General features: G+C 39.5%; 1 protein-coding gene across 5 annotated transcripts in view; it reads right to left on the bottom strand.

The window, feature by feature from the left end:
• Nucleotides 1-23,912, bottom strand: part of FAM135A (family with sequence similarity 135 member A) — a 147,355-nt gene that overhangs the window by 69,073 nt on the left and 54,370 nt on the right. For 4 of the 5 annotated variants that reach the window (XM_061131777.1, XM_061131776.1, XM_061131775.1 and 1 more), the window contains 5 exons: nt 7,343-7,482; nt 7,160-7,230; nt 5,462-5,635; nt 2,316-2,442; nt 1,481-1,634 (listed from right to left, as the gene is read on the bottom strand). In XM_061131777.1, the coding sequence (XP_060987760.1) occupies nt 1,481-1,634; nt 2,316-2,442; nt 5,462-5,635; nt 7,160-7,230; nt 7,343-7,482 (666 nt within the window). Of the gene's footprint in view, nt 1-1,480; nt 1,635-2,315; nt 2,443-5,461; nt 5,636-7,159; nt 7,231-7,342; nt 7,483-23,912 lie in introns of those variants that run through there. The other variant, XM_061131779.1, reaches the window with a different exon arrangement.

Raw genomic sequence — 23,912 nt, 5'->3', positions numbered from 1 at the left:
AGTTCCAAAGGACAAAATTTAAAAATAAATGGAGTATAATTTACCCATTAATTGGGAATAAGTAATAGCCTAAATTAGTTCTATTCCATAAACAATTCTTTCATTTTCAAAAAACAACATTTTTAAAAGTTCACATTTGAGGCAGTAGTCTCTTAAAGAACATTCCTAAGGGAAACAGATGGATGCTAAGTATGTAAAACAGCAAGGAAAAAGAATATTTCAGAGAAAAGTAACCAAAATGTTTCTGTGCTACTGTTTTTGTCTTGAGGAAGAACACATGAGCAAAAAAGAACAAACTTTCTTACTGTTTGTAAAGGAGCTACACTGAGATCCTTGAATTAAGCACTCTAAATAGTCAACTGAGTAATACCTGTTTAATGGAAAATTTGAATAACAGAATTATCAAACCCACTGGAGCCGCTGCTGATAGGTAGGGGTACAACAGCCAGCCTGTTCTCACAGCTGGCTGAATTTAAGTGAGCTACAGATCATTTCACTTTCTTACAATTCTTTTGTAGCCCAAGGTAGGCAATTATAAACGTGGGCTAATTAGTCTCAAAGCCAAGAATTATTTTCAGTAACAGTGACTATTTTTGATAGTGCATCAATACTGTTAAAAGACTAAGATCCTTGAGAAACAAAGAAATAAGAACAGTGATCAACTTCAGTAAAATTCAAAAAGCAATTTCTCATTCATTCAAGTAAGTATGATGAAAATAATTTATTCCAAAAAAATTATTAAAATGTGCTTTTGAGCTATTAGCTGATATTTGAAAATAAAAGCTTATAAAACTTTCATAAAATGTCTGAATAAAAACATTTTCATAAATCAATAATCTTGTGTGAAATGATATATGTATTTTGCAAACTATAAGTGGTATACAAAATTAAGGCAAATGATTTTTTATTATGTGTTACAACATACAGGTATATATTAATGGACTAAAGCTGCAGACTGATTTTTCAAATGATTTTCAAAATGTTAAAACTGAGTAATGTTATTATTTTCTGAAGTGAAACAGAAGAAAGAGGATCTGAAATCACCTAAAATCAATATATTTTACAAAAGGTTCCAAGTACCTATAATCTGCTTAGATTGTTAACTATTTGGAAGTATGGATTTAATTTACGTTACCTAATCTGTTGAATTTATTTTCCCTAATTTATCTTCCTATCCAATAATTCTATTAAACATTTGCTTTCCAGTACACCTTCTGGTTATATTCTTAGAGAAGAAGTATACTGACATACTGTTAAAAAAAATCTATCAAAAGACTCATTTCAAACTTAGCACCAAGAAATTATTTCTCACTATCATAAAACTTTTTAAAATTTCAGTAAGTAATTATCAAAGACTGAAAAAGATAGAGTTGAGAGAGCAGTAAAGGTGAAGCACATGAAGCTAGTTTAGTGCAGAAACTATGGCCACGCTGATAACAGCAGCATGAGAACGAAGAGGGCCTGGCTCCTTTCAACATACCCAGTTCTAGTTTCTGACAAGAGGGAAGCTCTTCTGTTACCGTAATGAAGTAGCTGTGCAGCCCCTTGAAGGCCAGCAGCAGGGCGGCGCAGAGGGTGTAGTGGAAACGGTAGGCGTGACGCAGGAAGGAGTCTGCGATGACGAAGCTGCAGCCCTGAACAAAGGGGCGATTTGGGATACAATGTTAGTAACCAGAGTCTAAGAATAGCACACCGGAAACTTAGAAAAACAAAGGATTTACTAATCACAGTTATTCTAAAACATGTAGGCAGTCTAGCAGCATCTTAGGAAGTTGTTCTCATTCATACAGGTAATCTAAACGCAGGAAATGTGACTCGAGAAATCTTAGTTTCATTGGACTTTAAAAACAAGCAGATCAAATGATGATTTTTGAAAATCTGAGATTCAGATTGTATTTCAGCTGCGGGACACTGTTTTTATAGTATGAACCTTCTCTTCTTTTAGGGGAGTAATAGCTATACTTATACTGCTGCAAGTTAGGTCTCAACTCTGGCAGTGGCTCTTCACAGACTTCTCTGGAATGATCCTACCAGCTCCGTTAAGAGAGCAACAGGTGAAAGTAACAAGTTAAAAAAGGCACTGCCTGTCAAAGAACTCTATTCATTAAATTTTGTAAAATCTTGAAGCTCCAGGTTCATTTTCTCAAAAAACTGGAACCAATCAACTTGTGAAGATCATGTTTAATTAGATCTATAAGTCGTTGAGCTCAAATAATTCATAAAAGAACTATCAGGTCCACAGATATATAACAGTTAAAACACATTTCATTCAAAACAAGAGAGAAAAGAGGCTTTATAAACACATCAGTTCTTACGTCTGGTGATAACTGCTTTGTGTAGTTAATACCAAAGACCACGCTTTCAAGAGTAGGAATCACAGAATCTTTGTTTTGTGCTGGTGCATTTCTGTTTAACCAAGTCGTCTTCACAGGACGAGGAAAACTGGAGGAACAAGCATCACATTATTGTTGTTGTAACAGTCTATTTATAGAGTGTGAAGTTAAATGTTTACAAAAGAAAGTCTTCAAGGAATAGAACAAAAAGCAAGGACTTTGCAAGATTATGATTTCTAAAGTATTCTTAAAGTACTTTTATAATATTTCATTTAAAATTTGAAATATTATTATTAAAAAAAAACTAAGATTAGACGCTTGAGATTACTTCTGTATTACTGGGCTTTCAGGAGAGAGAGAACAGGGTGGAATCAAGAGTAGCTCAGTGACAAATGAAGGTCCAGCTTTAATTTGGAAATACTGACCTGTCAGACCTGGTGACCAAATTCACAAAGTTAACAGTCAAATATAGGAGATTCTTACAGAAATAGAGGTCCCACTTAAGGGCAGAAAAAGGAAAACCATGAGTCTACTTTTTCTCTCTATTCTTCGAAAACAAGGTATTTCTTTTCTCTTCACTAAAAGTCTATAAATTCTACTAAGATACTCTTAGTAAGTGCTTCAAGGCACTACTTCAATCACACAGGGTATGAACCACTGCTATTAGTACTAAAATTACATTTAACATATCACAAATTCTACAGAATAAGAACCATGTTCTGCCTGAATGTTTAAAAATCACAGACAACTTTTTTCTGAGATTAAGTACTAGCTAATTATAAGAAGGCCAAAGCATTTGACTGTCTGGCAGTTTGGCAAAAGGGGTAAGACAGGAAAGTGAATCAAATGTACCAAAAGCAGAGGGCAGCCTTCATGTGCAAAATCAATTTGGTTTGCAACAATGAAATCTCTAGATCCTAGGCAAAAGGGTATAGCAAGGCAATGGTAAATTCCACCTGCTATGACAGAACTGAGTTTCCCAGGATTGAGTCAAAGAAGCTGTACTTAAAAAAAATCAAGTATAAGAAAAAAGTTATGCAAAAAACAAGTAAAGAAAGAAATCCGAATCCCAGTTAAAGTAACTGATTTATATCTATAGTTGGGTTGATCACAGAAATTGTTTTATGTAAAAATAATGTTTAAAAAGGTAATATTCTAAATTAATTTTTTTCATTTATTTTAGAGGATTAAAAAAGTCCAGCCATAACAAAACTTCAGGGAAAAACTTGTCTTCACAGAAACATAGTGAGGAATGTTACCGTTAACAGGACCCTCTACTGCATGCCACCAGCAGAGAGCCTTCTTCTTTCCTTGCTTTCCTTCCCTACCCAACCGTCTAGTTTACAGGCCAAAAAGTGCAGGAAAGCCACTGCTCCCTCTAGGGCACAGCTCCAGCAGCAAGAGAGGGGACTTCAGAGCCCAGGCAACAATGGAAAGGGGAGCAACCTCAGCTTTTACAGGTGTCCCAGTCTCCTCTCCCATCACCAACCAGAGCCAACAGCTAATCATCTTGGCTTCTGATTCTGAGCCAAAAGTGTCTTCTCCTTCCAGCACAAGGTCTCCAGGATGCGAGCTGCCTTTTTCCCCTACTAGCTTGTGGCAAAAACAGCTGCGTTGCAAGAGGAAGCACACATTGATGTTACCAGGATGAGTTCTATGTAATCAGGGACTAAAAAGCAGCACTTTTCACCTGAGTGAACCTTAACGAACTGTTCCTACACTTTTTCAGAAAAGAAACTAAGCCATAAATGTATTTCTTTGTTATAAAGAAAAAGGAATGGTTGGAATAGTATAGTTCAGGATTCTTACTGAAATTACAAAATAAGAAATTCAGAAGACTACAGGAATGTATTTTATAAACAGATAAAAACTTTTAATTTCAAAACCTAACATGTAATTCATACCAAATATACTACTTATTCAAAAGCTATATTTCAAAAAATACACTTTCCTATCAAAGAAGTTTCATTGAGTTATCATGTTATTAAATGTTAATTTATTTAATTGACATCTAAAATTGTTTTGAAGATGTTTATAATAAAATTATGTATAATAATAGGAACACTTTCCTGTTTAAAAAGTTATAGCAACTGAGAACAAGCTCTCAAAGATCTAACAGGAAAGACAAAACTCATACAATAACTAGTTACAGATCTTACTACAGAATAAGGAAGGCAAAAGTAGGTCATCAGGAGAAACAGACTCTTCCTGGCCCCATATTCTAAAGACATCACAGGACAACACAGGGGAAGACATGCTCACGATTTTTACAGCAACTTAAAGATATGCAACAGGGTGTTTACTAGGGAGAAAATTTGCTAAAGTGTCTTAGTTTTCTATAAATTCTCAGGGTAATTCCAAAAATCACCTAGTTTTCTGCTAAGTCAGTTTAATATCATAACCCTCGAGCATCATCCCTAACATCAGTTGCTAGAATAAGATTTATGCCAGAAATTATAAAGAAGTTCAGAAATCAAGTCAATTTGGAATCTTTTCACATGTTACTGATTAAAACAGTCATTTCTGTTGCCCCTGCCATAAGCATGATGTTATTTTATTCTCACAGTAATGAATGAAAATTCATCTCCCCATAGAAGTGAGCAGAAAAAACAATTATCCCCATGCATTCATTATGATCCAGAATATTATATACCTTTAGGCTAATATGATATAGTTTAAAAAGATTTATTTAGTAAAGATCCATAAAATTGGTTAATAACTTAGAAAACAAGGACTATTGTATAGTATAGATTTAAGAAGATACAACTAAGTCCATTCAGAGAAAAGACAAAAAAGCTATGAAAAGATGACTGTACTCCCCAGAGAATGAATAATTATAGTGCAGCTACATAAACGCTACACTAAACAACGCTATATGGTTGTTTCCAGACTGTATTATTTCTCCTGGTCAGTGACAAAGATTGTTCCATACTTTTGCAATAAAAAAGTCATCAATTTAATATTCCTATGCTCTTAAATTTTACTAACACTTTAGTATAAAAATGAAAGTATTAAATAAGTGTGACTTTAGAAATTCCTATTTCAGTTATCTTCACCAAAGCATATGCTTTCATTATAAAAATAAAAGACACTATATTAATAAGGATCAGGGAGCTGGTTACATTTACCTTATCAGTGGCTGGTGTAGTGCAACCAGTGACGCATGTACTGTAACAGACACGACAGAAAGGTGGAAGTAATCAAACATGACATTAACGTGGTGATGGAGGCCTCTCTGGAGGCTGAAGTGCAGCTTCAGCGTGCGGCTGCTTATTAGCTGCAAGGCGTTCAGATCATCTGCCCTGTGAAAAAGCAACCCGTTTGTGTGTCAGTACGGAAATTTAGTGAAGGTCAATGTTTTGTTGAGTAATTTAAACTATCAAAATATTCAATTACTTAACTACTTTTTAAAAACAAAATGAGAACACTTTTTAAAGGATCACATTTGCATTAGACAGCAATATGAAATCTAACAATAAAGAAATAACCAGATCTTACTTACAGTTTTCTATCTGTACTTCCAGTTTCCATGTTAATGGACTGTTTTTCACTACTGTGCCTACAAAATGAGTCTTTTTTTGATACTTTAGGAAATACTCTCATCCTAAAATTTTACTCCAGTAGGGAATACTGTTTATAGTAAAGCTGCAGTATCATGTAGGTCAAATCCTATTATGATAAACCCCAAAAGGTATTTAAAACTTTTTATGGTAAAAAATTTTGTTATTAAATGTTGCTCAAAAATAAGCAAGTAATTAGTATATATTTTATCATCAATATTTAGTCATTAGATTTACACATACAAAAACTGAAACAATGCCACAAAAATTACTTCCAAATATATACATATTTTTAACCAATACATACCTACAGCTATGAACTATGTATTCATTTCAGCTTACCCTACTAATAGAATTCTGACTTGGTTTAAGAAATAATTCCCTCAAGGACTTCTCTGCAATAAACAAGTATTCCAGAGGAGCAGCAGCTACCATGTAAAGACTCTTATTTCTCTGCAGTGGTGAAGAGGGCATCTCACATCAGACCTCTCAGTACCGTGGCTGTCTAGATATTTATGCCATAACCAGTCTGAATTCATATACAATTTTCAAGAAGCATTTCTACAAAAGTAGAATAGTAAAATGGAACTCTGTTTCTTGTTTTAAATGGACACAAGCACAGCTTGTCCCTAAAATGTGTGACTACTTGTCCAGATGTGTGGACAAGTTTAGGGTTGTTTTAGTCACTAAGTCGTGTGCGACTCTTGTGACCCCATGGACTGTAGCCCGCAAGGCTCTTCTGTCCATGGGATTGCCCAGGCAAGAATACTGAAATGGGCTGCCATTTCCCTCTCAGGGGATCTTCCTGAACCAGGGTAGCCAGTCCTAAACCCTCCTCGTGGACTCTGGAAACAACTGTCAGACCTAAGAGCCACGGGTCTCAGCAACTCTCTGAAATCAAGAGAGGCCCGCCTGAGCTGGCATCACTCACACCACCAAGAGCAGCCCATGACACAGTGGAAAGGAGTTAGGCAGGTTTAAACGCCGCAAGGCAGCGGTGCTGTATCGACAGCGCAATCTCCAAGAGTCTCAGAGGCTGTTTCATGTTTCTCAACTCATCTGGCTTTGCTACCTACAGCTCGTGGAATCAGCATGAGCACAAAAAAGCAGGACTAACCATTCCCATGAGACTCTCCCAGGGGGGAGAAGTTCAAAATAAATAAGAAGAGGGTAGACTGGGTTCCAAGAAGAAAATGGGGACTTTAACAGGGACAGATAACAGTCACACATGACTACAGATTTTAACTGTTTGATTAGCCTACTCACGAATAATCTCCATCTGTGAAGTGTAGATCCAAGGATAAGAGAAAATTCATTTCCTCAAGGGTTTCTTCAATCTGAAGAGAAATCAGACTATGAGATGCCTTTTGAATATTTTATAGAAAGTTAGAAATATGCCTTGAGGCTTTACAAAAATATTGATCTAAATATATATGAAGAAATGTTTACCTTTTTTTCATCCAACAACATTTTAACTTTGAAGATCATGACATCATTTAAAACAACCTCCTCATTTTTATATAGAATTTGAAATGTTTTACTGCAAATCAGAGAATCATGAACTGAAGCTGGAAAGGCTAAAGTCATACCTAAAATAGATAAGATATGCAATTGACAGGTAAAAGGCAAAATATAAAACTTGTGGTTACTTTAAAATACTATATGTTTGATTATACAACTCCAACACTATTATTTTATATAGCAATACTGGAACATTTCTGAAAGTTTACTAATTACTATGATAAAAATGAATAGATAAGAACATTACAACCATTACAGAACTCTTGTACAACTAATTTTAATCTGGGAAGGTAAATGAGAAACCTCAAGGTGGATTTCTAGAGTGAACAATTCATCCATACAGCAGAGGAATCTGGTCGGCTTTTGTCCTGGTTGCTAGGAAGTAACTTCTAAGCCCTGGGAATAAAAAATTTGGTTGGAAAAAAAAAAAAAAATTTGGTTGGCTTTTCTCCCTAATTCCTGAGAGCTAGCCTCTAAGTCCAGAATTTCTCAGTGACAGAAGTGTCTGTTATTCACAGTAGCACAGATAGCATATGATGAGGAGGACTCAGGACGGGGACTGGCCACACCCGTACGACGACTGTGACCGGAAAGTCGGGGTTTTCAGCCGTGTGCTGTACGCCCAGCGTCCAGGAGGAAAGGGGGCTGGAGACCGAGGCATGTGGCTGCTGAGCCAGCCAGTCACGCCCACTCGAGGCAACGCCAAACAACGGTGAGGCACTGCGCCGTGGCCCCTCCTCGCTGTGTTACCACACAGGCTTCCTGGGCACACTCCCGACTCCCTGGGGAGAGAGCAACGGGAGCTTCACAGCTCTGGGGCCCTCCAGACCTGGCTGAGTGCGTCTGTTCTCCTGGATGGCTCTGCTTTGCACCTCTTTGCTGTAACACAACTTTAATAACAAGTAGAGCTGTGCGAGTTACTAGTGAATCACTGAACCTGAGGGGAGATCAGGACTCCCAACTTGCAGCCACATGATCAGAAGTGAGGGTAGCCTGTGGATCCTCCAGTCATAGCTGGCATCTGAGATGAGAGCATTTGACAGAAAACCGCACGCTGGAAAGGGTGGTCTGCCTCCAGGCTGTGGCTACTTGCTGTCGTATTACTCTGTCCTCCAGAAGTGGTGGTGGTGGTGGTTTACTCACTGAGTCGTGCCTGACTCTTGCGATCCCACTGACTGTACCCTGCCAGGCCCCTTTGTTCACAGGATTCTCCAGGCAAGAACACTCGAGTGGCTTGCCATTTCCTTCTCCAGGGAAATATCTTCCAGAAGTAACATGACAGAAAAAGCAGTCACAGAAGCTAGAGCTGGTCAGTGGGCACCTCTTGCGGGCAGAGCTCAGAGTGTGACAGCTGAGTCCACCTGTAGCAAGGAGGCTGTCCCCGTGGGTGACGTCAGCGCCTCTGAAGGAGGGGACACCGGTCCAGGCAGAGCAGGGCGCTGGGCACTCATGTGAGGTGAGGGGCAACTGTACAAGAGGACACCTACGGCTTGCAGAGGAGGGGTCCTGGTAGAGGGGCACCACAAAAGGGTGGAACTCCCACCTGAGTGTGAAGGTGGGTGTGGGCAGCGGCAGCCTGATGCACTCCAACAGGACTGGCGAGAGGAGGGGAGACTCCCTGTAGGAAGGAGAGGCTCAGGTCGGGTTAGGAGGGTCCCGGGGACGGCAGCTGCGTGAGGGGCTGAAGCCCGAGAGGCGCGCGGACGCGTCCACGAGGGAGCAGGCGTGGCGCAGCAGCCTGCTCATGGAATGGACTGACAGGTAACCAAGGGCCTCAAGGACAGTGTCAGCCAGCTTCCTCACTGAAACCTCCGGGCAAAGGAGGGACACAAACGGAAAGGAGACCCAGCTACAGAGTGAGTCCTGCAGCACTAGATGAGAATCAGAAACACTGATGCGAATTCAAGGCTTTTCTATATGCCTAGATAAAGAAAAACAGGTGTAAACGTGTCCATGTATGTATAAATACATGTTTGTATGTAGAGATCCTCACCAGCTCTATCCACTCAAAGGGGCTGAGAACACAACCCCAGCACCGGCTCCTAACACTGTTCTCATTAAGAGGAACCAGGGCTTTGAAGAAATGGCTGACTCCAGAGCTGGGCACACACAGGACAAGACAAGCCTGGCCCATCATTTCACACCAGAAAGTAACTGCTAGAAAAATGAGGGGACATATCAAAAGAACAGGAAGCCAGGTTGAAGTGGCTACCCCAGTCAGATCTGGGATCAACTGAACATCAAAATAAATTATGAGAGAAATGGATTAACATGCACTGGATAAGAGAAATTCACAAATCCACAGATATAAACAAATAAAAGCCTAGAAGGCTGAAGGGAAAAAGAGTGACTTTATAGTGGAGAAGTGACAGAGGATCAAATGATCCAAGCTGAAGTCATGTGAAGGGGACGCGCTGAGGGCACTGCCACCTAGTAAGACACCATCAGACGAGCACAGCACCACTCCTGAGTCAGTCCTATCACAGAGCGCGAGGGAATCAGAGCAGTGAACACTGAAGGACATTCTACAAACTATCGGGGTTACAGTACTCAAGAGCATTAAGGTCCTGAAAGTCAAGGACAGACCGAGCAACTGTCCAGAATGAAGGTGACCCACGAGCCACAGCACCTGTTACAGGGCACGATTCTGCACTGGATCATTTGCTGCAAAGGCCTGTATGGGGAGAGGTCACAAACTTCAATGGGTCTGAGGATACAGTGGCAGGGAGGTATCAATGTCAGTTTTATAATCAGATGCTTTCATTGGGTTCTACAGGAAGTACTTGGGGATGGTGGAGCACAGTTCAGAAAAGAAGTGCTTTGTATCGTACTTACAACTTTTCCCTTCACACATATATAAAGGAAATCGAGTAGATCACAAACTCAACTTCTATAAAGGGGTAGAGGTGAAAAGAGGAAGAAAGTTTCCTCAATGGAAAGAAAAACTTTAAAGCACTCAGATAACGCAGAGGTAGAATCTGCCACCTCAGAAAGCTCCAGAACAGCTGCAGCTCCAGAGCGGGCGGGGCTTCTTCCTCCTCCATGATGCCCTCCCATGCCCGCAGCTCCCGTGCGCCCATGGGTGCTTGCAGACAGGCTCCGTGCCTCCTATGGCCACCTCCACCACCTCCGAATGGCAAGGAGTCAGGCAGCACCATGCACCACCTGCAGACTCCTGGAAGCCCTCATGCTTGAAGGCTCTAGCACTCAAGCCAAGGTTGTGTGCGTGTGCATGCTTAGTCACTCAGTCGTGTCTGACTCTCGCAACCCCATGGACTGTAGTCCTCCAGCTCCTCTGTCCACGGGTCTTTTCAGGCAAGAATGCTGGACTGAGTTGCCATTACTTCGTCTCAAACAACTCCAGGCATCACTGTGGGTGATAAATCGCCCCAATTCATTCCCTCCCCTCCCTCAGGATTCTTGCCTTGCAGCCCTCCTAGCTACCACTCCTAGACTGGTCCCCTAAAGCTTTACATGACCAATTACTGCAATCCTTAGGTAACTTACATTTCAATCAACACCCTCTCTCATGCCCCAGCCTTGCTTTCCAGTTCATTCTAAGACCAGCACTTCAGCAATCCTTTGACACCCCTCTCTAAGGAGGAGAGTCCCCAAATCCTACTCTTCTCAGCCCTCTGCTTCCTCTCAAGTCCTCACTTCCCTCTCCAACTTTTACTTAAACTCCATGGTCCAGTGTCATCGGTACCCCTTCCTTAGAGCTGCCGAGCAGTCACACTGCTGCTGCTGCTGCTAAGTACTTCAGCACTGCTGCTAAGTCACTTCAGTCATGTCTGACCCTGTGCGACCCCACAGACGGCAGCCCACCAGGCTCCCCTGTCCCTGGGATTCTCCAGGCAAGAACACTGGAGTGGGTTGCCATTTCCTTCTCCAATGTGTGAAAGTGAAAAGTGAAAGTGAAGTTGCTCAGTCATGTCCAACTGGTAGCGGACCCAATGGACTGCAGCCCACCAGGCTCCTCTGTCCATGGGATTTTCCAGGTAAGAGTTCTGGAGTGGGGTGCCATTGCCTTCTCCAAGCAGTCACACTATATTTTCAGAATTCATTCTCTCTCCACCTTCCCAGATGACTATTTCATATATTTCCTCCTCTCCCTCAGTCTCAACCAAGAAGTTTGGTTCTTCTTTCATAAGAAGATATAAGCTCCACTAAGGCATCTATCCATGGACACCCCCTGGACAAGTTCCCCATTTCTCTGACCCCCTTTCTGGCAAACGCCTCAAATGATTCTCTGCATTTAATGTCCCTGCTTCACCTCCCTCCTTTCTCTCTTTAGCCTATTTCATGACAGCTGGTCTTCAGGATGCCCCCACCCTGACTCTCACCGCATGGCTTTCACATCCTCATGTCCGCCTCCCACAAAGTCCTGGGGGGATCTTTGTGACACAGCAGAGGTAACAGACTGCAACCTCTTGAGACCATGAGCCAGAAGTAAGCTGCTAAGAAAACTTCCGGATTCCAGATCCAAAGAAACTGTGAGATAACGTTTGTTGTTTTAAACTAAGTTTGGGGGTAAATTCTTATACAACGATAATTAATCCACACTTAACTAGACTTTGGCCAAGTAACTGCTCTCATCAAGACCAAAGAATGACCTCCACTTTGCTAAAAGGAATGCTCAGTTCTTAGAGCTTATCTTGGTTGACTTACAATCAGCCTCTGATCAGTGACATACTCTCTCCTTCCTGAAGGCATCCTGGCTGTCCCACTTTCCTGGTTTTGCTCCTACCTCATCGGCCATGCCCTTTTAGTCTTTTTTTTTTTTTTGCTGTTGTTTTCTTATCCAAGAAGCATAGCCTCATGTATAAGGACAGACCGTGGTTGAAATTCAGGCTCTGCCACTTATTAGCCCTAATTCGATCGTTACTAATCTTTTACGCCTACATCCGATCTTCAGTAAATCCCACTAGCTCTGCCAACAAACTACGCACATCCAGCACTACTGAGTGAGAGTGACAGTTTGAACTGAAACAACCCCACTATCAGGAGTGCCCTGAGTGGGATTCTAAAGTACAGGGTAAGAAATTGTACACAGAATAAATTATCCTAAACTGCTTTGGAGTGACAGTAATTAACCTTCTGTAGGGTCACCTCTGTCCTCAATGAACATCAACATTTAAAGCTTTCAATAAGATGTACCAATGATTTACATAATAAACTTTTTAAATTTTATTCTCAAATCAGGAGCCAAGGGCAAAAGGCAGCATAATCCCATTCATTTATTCATTCATCCAGTCAACAAGTATTTACTGAAAACCTATTACAACAGCTATTATTATAATCCACTATTCATCACATTATACTTTCTAGGTGTTAGAGATAAACAGTAAAATTAAAGAGATAAGAACCTCTGACCTTTTGGAGCTCACATCCTACTGGGAAGGGAGACAGAGAATAAAATAGTAAATAAGAAAAATGACAGAGTGTGTTTGAAGGCCGGTGAGAAAGGCAGCGGTTTTAAACAGAGAAGCCAGGCAACACTTAATGGAGAAGCTGACCTCTCAGCAAGGAACAGAACACACTCCCACATCCTCTCCCCGCCATGGGCCCCCTTCACCTGAGAAGTCTGGAAGCTTGTTCCCTGGAGAGGGTGAAACAGAGCCCTCTGAATGGGCGATCACCTGGCAAAGCACAGAGCACCAAGGTATGAGCAGAGGGATCCTGACCCTGGATGCAGAAGTTAGCAGAGCTCTTCCTCCTTGGGTTCCCAGAAGGCTGGCAGTTAGATTCTTCCTCTCTAGGAAGGAAACAGGCTAGCCTTCTCTGGCATCTGAGGAACTGTGATGAGTCTAAGATCTAACCCTACTTGCAAACCAATAAGCTAGCTGGCCACAGTGTCATGGTGCTGGCAGGAGACATGGGATTCCTGGGCCAGAGATACACAGCAACAGCCTAAGTTTCAAGTTCACCTCCATTCCCCTTGTTCTCACCCCCCACTGGAACACGGGGGTGACACAGGTCAATACTATTCATGCAGTGAGGTTCTGGTCACAGTTGAGGAACTCTAAGCTTAGGAAACCTCAATCTTTTTTAAGGGGCTATAAGAAAAACCCATGTAAACTTTGAACTGGAGCTAGACCTTATCTCTCAGTGTGTGTGTCTGTCAGCTTCTCAGTCATGTCTGACTCTTTGTGACTCTATGGACTGTTGCCTGCTGGCCTCCCCTGTTCATGCCAGGCCAGAATACTGGAGTGGGTAGCCATTCCCTTCTCCAGGGGATCATCCTGACCCATAGATCAAACCCCTGCATTGCAGGGGTCTCCTGCATTGCAGGCAAATTCTTTACCATCTGAGCCACTATCTATACCTCCCAAAGCTCTTTACTACAGCAACATCTTTAAAAAGATGATTTGGAACAAAAGCCTTTCAGTGTCTCTGCTCATAAGATGTACAGAAACTGGGAAACCATGGATTACTTTCAACAACTTACAAGGTAAAATCTGATTTTCCACAACTCTTGACATGGGGAATCTGACAAGTTGGTATATCTATAATAGATGTATTATGTAAATTTATTTTATTAGATAAGATCTATAGATGCTGACTTAACAGATTCCTTAGCAATCAGCTCACCAACATCACCCCACTATGAAGCTCAAAGACACAAGTCCCAGGTATGCTTTTCCAAATGTCCAATCAGCTTCCTTGTCTCCTCCTGCAGACACCTGAGGACAATCAGACATCTGAAGAATGCTTCTAACATGCAAGTTAGAAACCAAAGCAGAGAAAAAAGCAAGTTGTAGAAAGAAATTTAAAAAAACTATCAGTGTTGTTCTTAGAGAAAAGACATTGCATTCATGAAATAAGAAACTACTACTATAACTGGTGGCAAGAGAGGGATGGATTGGGAGGTTGGGGTTAGCAGATGCAAACTACTGTATATAGGATGCATAAACAACCAGGTCCTACTGTATAGCACAGCGAACTATATCCACTATCCTGCGATAAACCATAATGGAAAAGAATATGAGAAAGAATGCATATAAATACATATATATGTACGTGTGTATATGTATCAGCTTGCTGTACAGTAAAAACTAACACAACGTTGAAATCAACTATATTTCAATACAATAAATTTTTAATAAGAAAAATGTTGCTACAACAAAGGAACAGTCACAGAACAAAAGAGCATTTGAGTTTTAAAAGAAAAAAATGGGGTGAGGGGGAGCAAGGATAAATAGGAAAGTGAGACGGGAAATAGAGAAAGGGAGAAAGAGAAAAGCAAAAAGCTCAAAAAGGTGGTTGAAGTTGAATTAAAAAAACCTGTTAAATACAACAAAAAGACAGAAATGGAAAAAAAAGTGAGAGGAAAAATACTAAAAACTGTAAGAACCAGTGAAGGTGATCAACCATCTATATGATAGAAGTTCCATAAAGAAAGAACACAGAAAACAGGTGGGAGAAAATAACAAACAGAACATTTCTCCGAACTGAAGTCCATGTGCTTCTGGGAGGAAAAGGCCCAGTGAGCCTCAGAGATCACAGGGGCATCATCATGTGCGCTAGGGCTGCAGAAAGAGAGAGAGGAGTCCACAGGATTCTTGACAGGGGAAAAGATCACATCCCTTGACCTAGAGCTTTGGGGCTCTCAACAGCCAAGCTGCAACCCCAAAAGACAAGGGACCAACATTCCCAAAATTCTGAAGGAAAGAGAATTCCTTTCCAACCTAGAATTCTATGCTCGGCTAAACATATGTAAGGGTAGAATAAAGACATTTTAGAGATTAAGTGTTTCAGTCTTTATGTCTGAAAGAAAAGTATGCCACATTTCCCAACAAGATGTTGGAGAACAGGCTCCACCAAAATGAGACAGAAAACCAAGAGAAAAAACAGGTGGAGGGAAGAAGACCAACGCACAAGGGAGGCCGAGGGAGTGGCAGGAAGAGGGTGAGGACGCTTCCAAAGAGGCCCTCTGTCTTAGACAGAGGTGATGCACTAAGATTGGATCAGTGTGCTCAGAACAGACAGCTATGTTGAGGTCTACCTTCTTAAAGATTTTTGCTGCCATGGTGCCTTTTTTTTTTTTTTTAACCTAAGGACAAATTAAAAGCTTGGCCAGATTCCTCTCAGCACTAGCTGTGTTTGAGGATATACTCAGGACATTTCTGCCCTATGAGAGCCTAGATCACACAAGGGCAGCCTCTGCACCTCACAGAGGCTTTCCGCTTGGCCTTCCCCCTAAGAGCTGCAGGAAGGAAAGCTGAGCGTGCAGACACACAGCATCCCATTTCATGCATTGTACACCCAGTACTCCATCAAACCACCGCCTTGGCGGGAGCCCTAGATGTGTGGCTCTGTGTTTCATACAACGAAGTCCTGGCCTTGCCTACTAACTCCCCTAGAGGTATCCTCAGGCCCCTCAGCACGCAGAAGCGCACCACAGCCAGGGATGACTTGGCTTTCTCATGGATGCTTCTTGCAAAGCGCAGTGTGACTGCAGCATCCCTTACACCAGATTACTTAGTTCCTCCAAACTCAACCAGGCCCGTCCATGGCAGACACTTGTAGGTCATGAAAGTGTAAACAAAAGAATGATTAACACAAAAGTCAGGAGAAGTGTTCAGGATGCCTTTATGGTACTAGTAATATTCCATTTCTTAAATGAAGGGTTAGGTACCTGGGTGTATTTTTATCACTTAATAAAATAATGTTTTATATTAGCTTCAAAAATATCTGAACATTTCACAATAAAATTTTAAATGCTTATTGTAAAGGTACTCTATGTCATGCATTGTTCTAAGCTAAGTAGATCAAACCAAAAAACCACTCTCTTCACTCTTATCTAATTCTGTAAATGCATTTCCACTAAGTCTTACAGAGAAGGAGAGAGCCATGACATCTTATAAGATGATGATGAACTTGGTCAGTGGAATCAGGAAAGGCTTTGGTGGCAATATAGCATTTGAGTTAAAATATCATTAAAAAGTTTGTCAAATTAAGATGGAAAAGAAGAAAATTTCAAGAGGAAGGAGCAGAAATTTCATGAAGGCAAGGTCGACAGTCAGCATTTGTGGAGAAATGAGAACTTGTGTGTACTGTTGGTGGGAATGTAAAACGGCTATAGCTATTGTGGAAGCAGTATGGAGGTTCCTCAAAAAATTAAAAATAGAACCAGCATATGGTCTAGCAATCCTACTTCTGGGTATTTATACAAAAGAATAGAAGACATAAATATCTGCACTCTTATGTTCACTGAAGCATTGTTCACAGTACTCAAGAGGTGGAAACAACCAAAATGACCATCAACAGATGAATGGATAAACAAAGTGAGATATAAGACGGAATATTTTCAGCTTTAAAAGAAAAAAAGGAAATCCTGTCATATGCTGCCACACGGATGAACGATGAGGACTTATGCTAAGTGCATGTGACAGGTCAGACAAATACTGCCATGATTCTACTTACACAAGGGCTCTCAAATAGTCACTCATGGAAGCAGAAAGCAGAGTGGTTGAAAGGGGCTGGAAGTTGGGGGAGATGAGGAGTTTATGTTTCACCATGCTCAACTTAACAGTTTCAGTCAAGCAACAATGTGCATGCAATTAGAAACACTTACTGAACACTGAAAAGTTTGTTATTAGAAGAGATTTCATGTTATGCACTTAAAAAAAAAAGTGTGATTTACTCTGGAGTATTAGTAACCTACATTGTTGTTCAGTCACTCAGTTGTGTCCCACTCTTTGCGACCCCATGACTGCAGCACACTAGGCCTTCCTGTCCATCACCATCTCCCAGAACTTACTCAAACTCATGTCCATTGAGTTGGTGATGCCATACAACCATCTCATCTCTGTCATCCCCTTCTCCCCCTGCCTTCAATCTTTCCCAGCATCAGGGCATTTTCTAATGAGTAGGCTCTTCGCATCAGGTAGCAGAAGTATTGGAGTTTCAGCTTCCAATTCATTCCTTCCAATGAATATTAAGGACTGATTTCCTTTAGGATTGACTGGTTTGACTTCCATGAAGTCCAAGGGACTTTCAAGAGTCTTTTCAAACACTACAGTTCAAAAGTATCAGTTTTTCAGCACTCAACCTTCTTTATAGTCCAGCTCTCACATCCATACATGACTACTGGAAAAACCATAGCTTTGACTAGACGGACCTTTGTTGGCAAAGTAATGCCTCTGCTTTTAAATATGCTGTCTAGGTTTGTCATGTCTTTTCTTCCAAGGAGCAAGCATTTTTAATTTCATGGCTGTAGTCACCATCTGCAGTAATTTTGGAGTCCAAGAAAATAAAGTAATCTACGGCAATTTATTTAGGCAAAACCTTTGCGATTTTGTCCTAACGTAAAATGTTAGTCATTCAGTCATGTCCAACTCTTTGCGACCCCACAGACTGTAGCCTGTCAGGTTCCCCAAGGTTAACATTAATTTCCTGACATTGTACCCTGGGCCTGGGGTGCCTGGCTAACCCGATTACAGACCTTTAATTTATCCCTGTTTTCAGGCCCCCATCTCAATTTCCTTAGTCTGCTATTCCTGTCTGCACTCTTGGAGGGGAAAGTGTCCTGAAAAGGTCATTCAGCTCCCACTCTGCTTCCTGTCCTTCAAAACTCACTTCAATATTTTTCTTATTCCTTCTCGTACTTCTCTATTGCTATTACCAAGGAGTCTTGGAAACAAAAAGACCCAGATATACACTGTACTCAAGTTCATTGTCTTGAATCAGAAACTTTCCCTACTTTTCAATACTTATTTGATAATAACCTCTCTCCATGAGATTAGGAACCACATAAACATTTTTCATTGCTCTAATTTGTGAGTGAGAACCATGTCTTACACCTAATAGGTACTCGGCAAGTATTTACTGAATAAATGAACTTTCATTAAACATCTTAATTTAGTGCTCTATCTCCTTGTTGAAATGATTCTATTTTCACTTTGCCTATCAGTCGTCTAACCCCAAACATCAATCCTACACTTTGAAAGACTTTATTTCCATTAAATCATGACAATTCAGATTTTCTTCTTATCACCATCTTTGTGCATTTTCATTTCCTTTGTTTAAACAGTGAGCATTTGTATCCCTTATTTATTCTGTGAACAAGCAAGAATTCATTCAACCATAATTTGCCTCTAAAACATCAGGAACTAAGAGATATGAACATAAATAAGAATACTGCTCTTGTTTTCAGAGTTCCCAATCTAATTTGGATAGAAACATTCAAGCAAATAATTGTAGTACAATGTGATAATCTCCTGACTCCCTCTTTCCGGAGACCAAAGCAAATGGTGCTGTAATTATCACTGTCTCTTCAACCAGGTAAAAAGACAGCAAATGGCAGTGACAGAGGAAGCTGCTGAATCCAAGGAAAGAATGTGGAACCTTGTGTGCCAAATGGACTCAAGTTTCACAATCTATGCAGAGTCTATTGCAAGCTTTAACTTCATGGTGTTTTCCTTTCACAGTTGTTTCTTTTCACAATTATTTGATTACTGGTAACAGTAATGGATTAATGACATAATATGAGTTGCCTCCAGCTGTATATTTCTTTAAACTTCCCTCATTTTAAAAAGCAATTTTATTGAATGATTCTGTTTGTTTGTATTAGAATTCCATTTATGAACTGGAAAAATTTATAAGATGCTAAGAGCTGAAAGAGATCTGTAGAAAGTGCTATGACAACAGGGCCTAGTGTCACTGCTTGTGGGAGTCATTTACAGGCCAATAAAGGAGACGAAGAGGAGGAGGAAGGTGCATAGAATACAAGGGAGGTGAAACCCAGCAAATTTGTTCCAGAGAATCTACAGGGACAATGGCAGGAAACAAAAGTCAGACATGTAGGATGGGGTCAAGTCATGACAACCTTCACAATTCAGCAAAACTGTCACAACATTTCAGTGACTCTCAAAGGAAGGCTCTGAAAGGTTGGTGGGCAGGTAGAGCTTAAGGAGACAACTAACAGGGGAGAGAGAGATGGTTCTTGTAGCAGCATTCCAAAATGCTGATGCTTTATTACAAGCCCCTAAGGCAAAGCACTGGGCCAACCCTTCCTTACTTTGATAACTAGCCCTCACTTCCAGACTTCTTTTTTTTTTTTGACATTAATTTTTTTAACCACTATAAAAACACTGGGTGGTGGTAGGTAGGAAGAAGAATGCAATATATATACACACAAAGAATCTTATCCAGAAGAGATGACCTTAGAAAAACATTGGTCAAATACAAATAGCTGAAAATTTCCTTTTGTTAAGCCAGATTGATTTCTTATTAGTTCAAATGTTTATCTAGTTGTGAAGCTGCTATCAAATTGGAGAATATTCTTTTTTGGTAGTAAGACTCCCTGCACGTTACTGCTTGAATTTTGTACACTTTCCCTTTCTTACTCCTCAAAAATAGCAGTTATACAGGAGAACTAAATTGATTTTTTCCCAAAAAGAATGCCAAAATGGCCAACAGTCATGTAAAAAGATGCTCAACATGGTTAATGATCAGGGAAATGCAAATCAAACCCACAGTGCCCATTAACAGATGAAAGGATAAAGAAGACATGGTGGACATATACACAATGCAATGTTATTAAGCCACAAGAAAGGAGGATATCCTGTCATTTGCAACAACATGGATGGACCTTGAGCCCATTATGCTAAGTGAAATAAGTTGAGGGTAAAAATGAGTAGTAAATAAGCCATACAGATCTACTACACAATGTAATGAATAAAGACAATACTGTATTATAATTATGTAACGTGATAGATGTTATTACAATGACAATCACAATACAATATATAAATGTATCAAAGTAACTTGTACACAATGTTAAACTTCATGTTATATTTATTCAATAAAAATGTTAAATTTATTCAATAAAAAGAAAAATAACTTACTTTTAATTACTTCTTATTTTTTATTACTTCTCACTATAGCTACTAGCTACCATCTATAGAGCACTTACTATGTGCCAGGCACTGTGTTTTACATATATTGTTGTTAATCCTTCAGGCAACCTTACAGGGCAGGGATTAATTTCCATGTTATAGATACCAAGGCTCTGATAACATAAATAATTTGTCCAGGAAGTAAATGTCACTGCTGTTTGCTCCACAGGCTATGTGTGGTCTCTATGATGCACTGAAAAACTAGTTCAAACACATATGTGCAGTTAACTCTTATGCTTACCACAGGAACACCCATGCTAGCAGGGAAAAGGAAGGAGGAAGGAAAAACCCAAAGATGGTTCTAAAGAGGGCAAAACCATGTCAATCAGCTCCACGGTGCACAAGCAAGGCTGGCCCTTACACACGGCACAGGGAAAGGCAGGAAAATGGCCCCAGTCAGCTTCCTCTTCATTCAGGGACTGTCTCTCCCAACATCAACAGGTGCTGAGATCCTAGAGTTTACCTCTTTCAGTTTTTTAACATCTAGGGCAGTTAAAATAGAAAAAGAAGCAGGACAAAGGCACCCAATATTCACAGAGCACCACACTGGGCCTCTCTACTGAATTTTCTCTTTTAACTTTCAAAAACAAACTGTAAGACAGGGATTATTTCCATTTCACTAATTAGGAAAGGCTCAGAGAAACTGAATAATCTGCTTAAAACTCTACAGCTAGTAAATGGCAGAGTAAGACTTGAAACTAGTTACGTCTAAATTCAAATACTCTCTGCACATTAAGCTGGTTTTATATGAATAGAAATGGAAGCCCAAGGACCCAGATTTCCTTTGTAAGTCACAGTCTAGGGTCTTTTCTGAGGTCTCTTCCTTCCTTGAGTTTTCCCTTCCTGACTGGTCATTCTGGTTCATACTTCTTATCCAAGAAATGGTTAATTGATTTTTTTAAATTAGATTTACTTATTAACATGAGATATGCTATACTGCATAATGGAAAATATAAAAATCACAGGAAAACATCAAATTAATTTTAATGTAAGTTTCAGCTCTTTGCAATATCATATACTTTACAAACAGCATTCTAGACAGCTTCTTACTTTCTTGTATTAATAGAAGTCCATTAATAATACCCAACATGTATATGGTCCTTCACAGTTTGCTATGAATTTTCACTTATTGTAAAGCAGGTTAACATTTTGCAGATGAGAAACCGAAACTCGCAAGAGGTTGAGTTTTCCAGGTAACATAAAAGGAAGCTGGTATCCTGATTCCACATAACTACTTTCTTAACCACAACAAAGCTGCATCTCTGACTCCCAAACAGAACTATATAGCTATCTCGATGTCACAGGTGACCTGATCAATGCCAAAACAGGAACTAGATTTGCCTTGTCTTGCCAGAAACTCTTCTTTATGTTGGAAACTCATTTCAATTTCCCTCTTGTGTTACCATAAAAATGCAAATGTTGTTTACTTGTTTTTAACATTTGGAATAAACCCATAGACAAAATATACAAGATTTAACTAAAGCTCCAAATCTGAATATGAATGTTAGCAATTTTGATAATGCAAAACAAAGGATATATCTAACAGGCTGCAAAGTTGAGAGAAAAAGAAAATTTGAAAAAAGAGGTAAGATTATGTATATCTTTACTTTTCAAAATGAGAGATCTGTCATATTTAGCTTTAAATGTATCATATGAAGTTCCAGTGATGATCAATGAGAGATGTGGGATTAATGGTATCTCTTTTAAAAAGCAGGAGGAGAGGAAGTGGTGTGAGAATTGTCATTTATCATCACTGGATGTGGAATGTCCATGGAGAGGAAACCATTAGGACTAGAGAAACAGTTAAAAGTGGATGCATCTAGAGAAGGAGCTATGCTTTTCACTACTAATCTTTCTGGATTAATGGATCTTTAACTATTTGCATATATTATTTACAAAAAGTTTTCTGTTTTTCAGAGAAAAGGGATGAGTATCAAACAGCAAATAAAACAGTATATATTTCTTTATAAAAAATACTATCACTATTAGAAATGGCTAGTTGTTACTCAACTTTTTATCGAAATTGTACACAGTCCTCTAACCTTTCAAGCTGGGGCCAGCTTCCATGAACCAGCAATGTCCTCTCTGTTGTAGAAATCTCTGAATGCACTGTTATTATTCCATTTCCAACAGCCCATAAATGCACATTGTCTTTCATGGCTGATGTTACTACAGATGACAGCTATGTGCTGACCCAAACCTCTCCCTGTCAGCACAATCTCATGCTGGAAATAATTTAAACATGTTGCAATAAAATTCCCAACCCGTTTAACCTGCCCTACTGCAACTCACAGACAAAATAATTTTTTCTCTTCTTTCCAAAAGTTTTCCAGAAATATACATATGATGTAGGATATGGTAGAATATAAACCTGGAAAGAAACAGTCTTGAGATAAAAGCACAAATTTAAATTAGAAGAAAAATAGGACATGTTAATAAAAAGTACAGAGAAAAGTCAAGACCTTGGAAGAAAAAGTCAACTATTAAGGAACAGAAGTGAAAAGAGACTTAACATAAAGATATTTATGTTGTTTTCAAAGATGAGTCTAGAAGTCAGTGGTATATATTTATTAAAAGAAAGTCGTTAAATACATAGGAGTAATTTCTGAAGGCAAAAAACTTTTGAAAGGATACATTTTCCTAACAAATTTACTAAAATTAAAAAGGTAAAAAAATAAAAGGTACATACATTTCAAGGACTCTTAAAAATTATTTTAAAATGGAACAAATCTTGGAGGAAGAAGGAAAGAAAGAAAAAGAACCTCTTGGACTGGAATAAACTGGCTGCCTGCTATGCTCTTTGCTTGTCTGACTGTTGGTGAGGAAACTCACCTGAACATGAGAACATAATACTGCATCTACTATAGCTGTAAGCCTCTAATAAGTCACCACACTGCATCAACCATTATTCTCTGTAATTTTCATATTAACTTAAACATTCCACATAATAGGCTATTCTGAGGTAGCATGGCAGGAAATACAATTGGAATGACAGATTTATATAACCATGGAGGTTTCAGAGGATGGTTCAGAAGCTGTGGAACATGACACACACATGAAAGGTAACCATTTCTGGTACTGGGCAGGAAAAGCAGCATATCTTACAATGCATTCAGGGCTACTTTATTAGTAAATGTCGAGACCTTTGTGTACCATAAAGAACAAAAATATGACATTCCAAACTAGAGTTAAAGAAAATACACTGATAAAACATTTGGAATAAAAAAGATGTTGTGTAATCATATTAGTTTCTACATTTCAGGCATGAGAGACAGAAGTTGGCTATTTTTTTTAAAAGTGAGAAAAAAGTGTGAAAAAATGTTTACATATTTTTTTCCTGCTGTCAAAAATCTAGTTCTTGTGTTTGCCATTTTGGCTGCTATAATTTAATTGAAAGTATACAGCAGAGGATGCTGGAAGGCTACAGTCCGTGGGGTTGCAAGAGTCAGACATGACTGAGTGACTAACACTTTCACTCTTTCATGCAATCTCTTAAAAAATTTCTGGTATAATGTTTTATTTTACATACATAATGCTTTCTCTATAGGTTAAAATTACATATCATGGATGTCTACTGCTTTACAAATCCAGGTGAC

Source organism: Dama dama, chromosome 28 (genome assembly GCF_033118175.1).
Source record: "Dama dama isolate Ldn47 chromosome 28, ASM3311817v1, whole genome shotgun sequence".
In the NCBI taxonomy this organism is placed as follows: Eukaryota; Metazoa; Chordata; class Mammalia; order Artiodactyla; family Cervidae; genus Dama; species Dama dama.
Note: the sequence above shows the minus strand (reverse complement) of the source record. Positions and strands in the feature narration are given on the sequence as shown.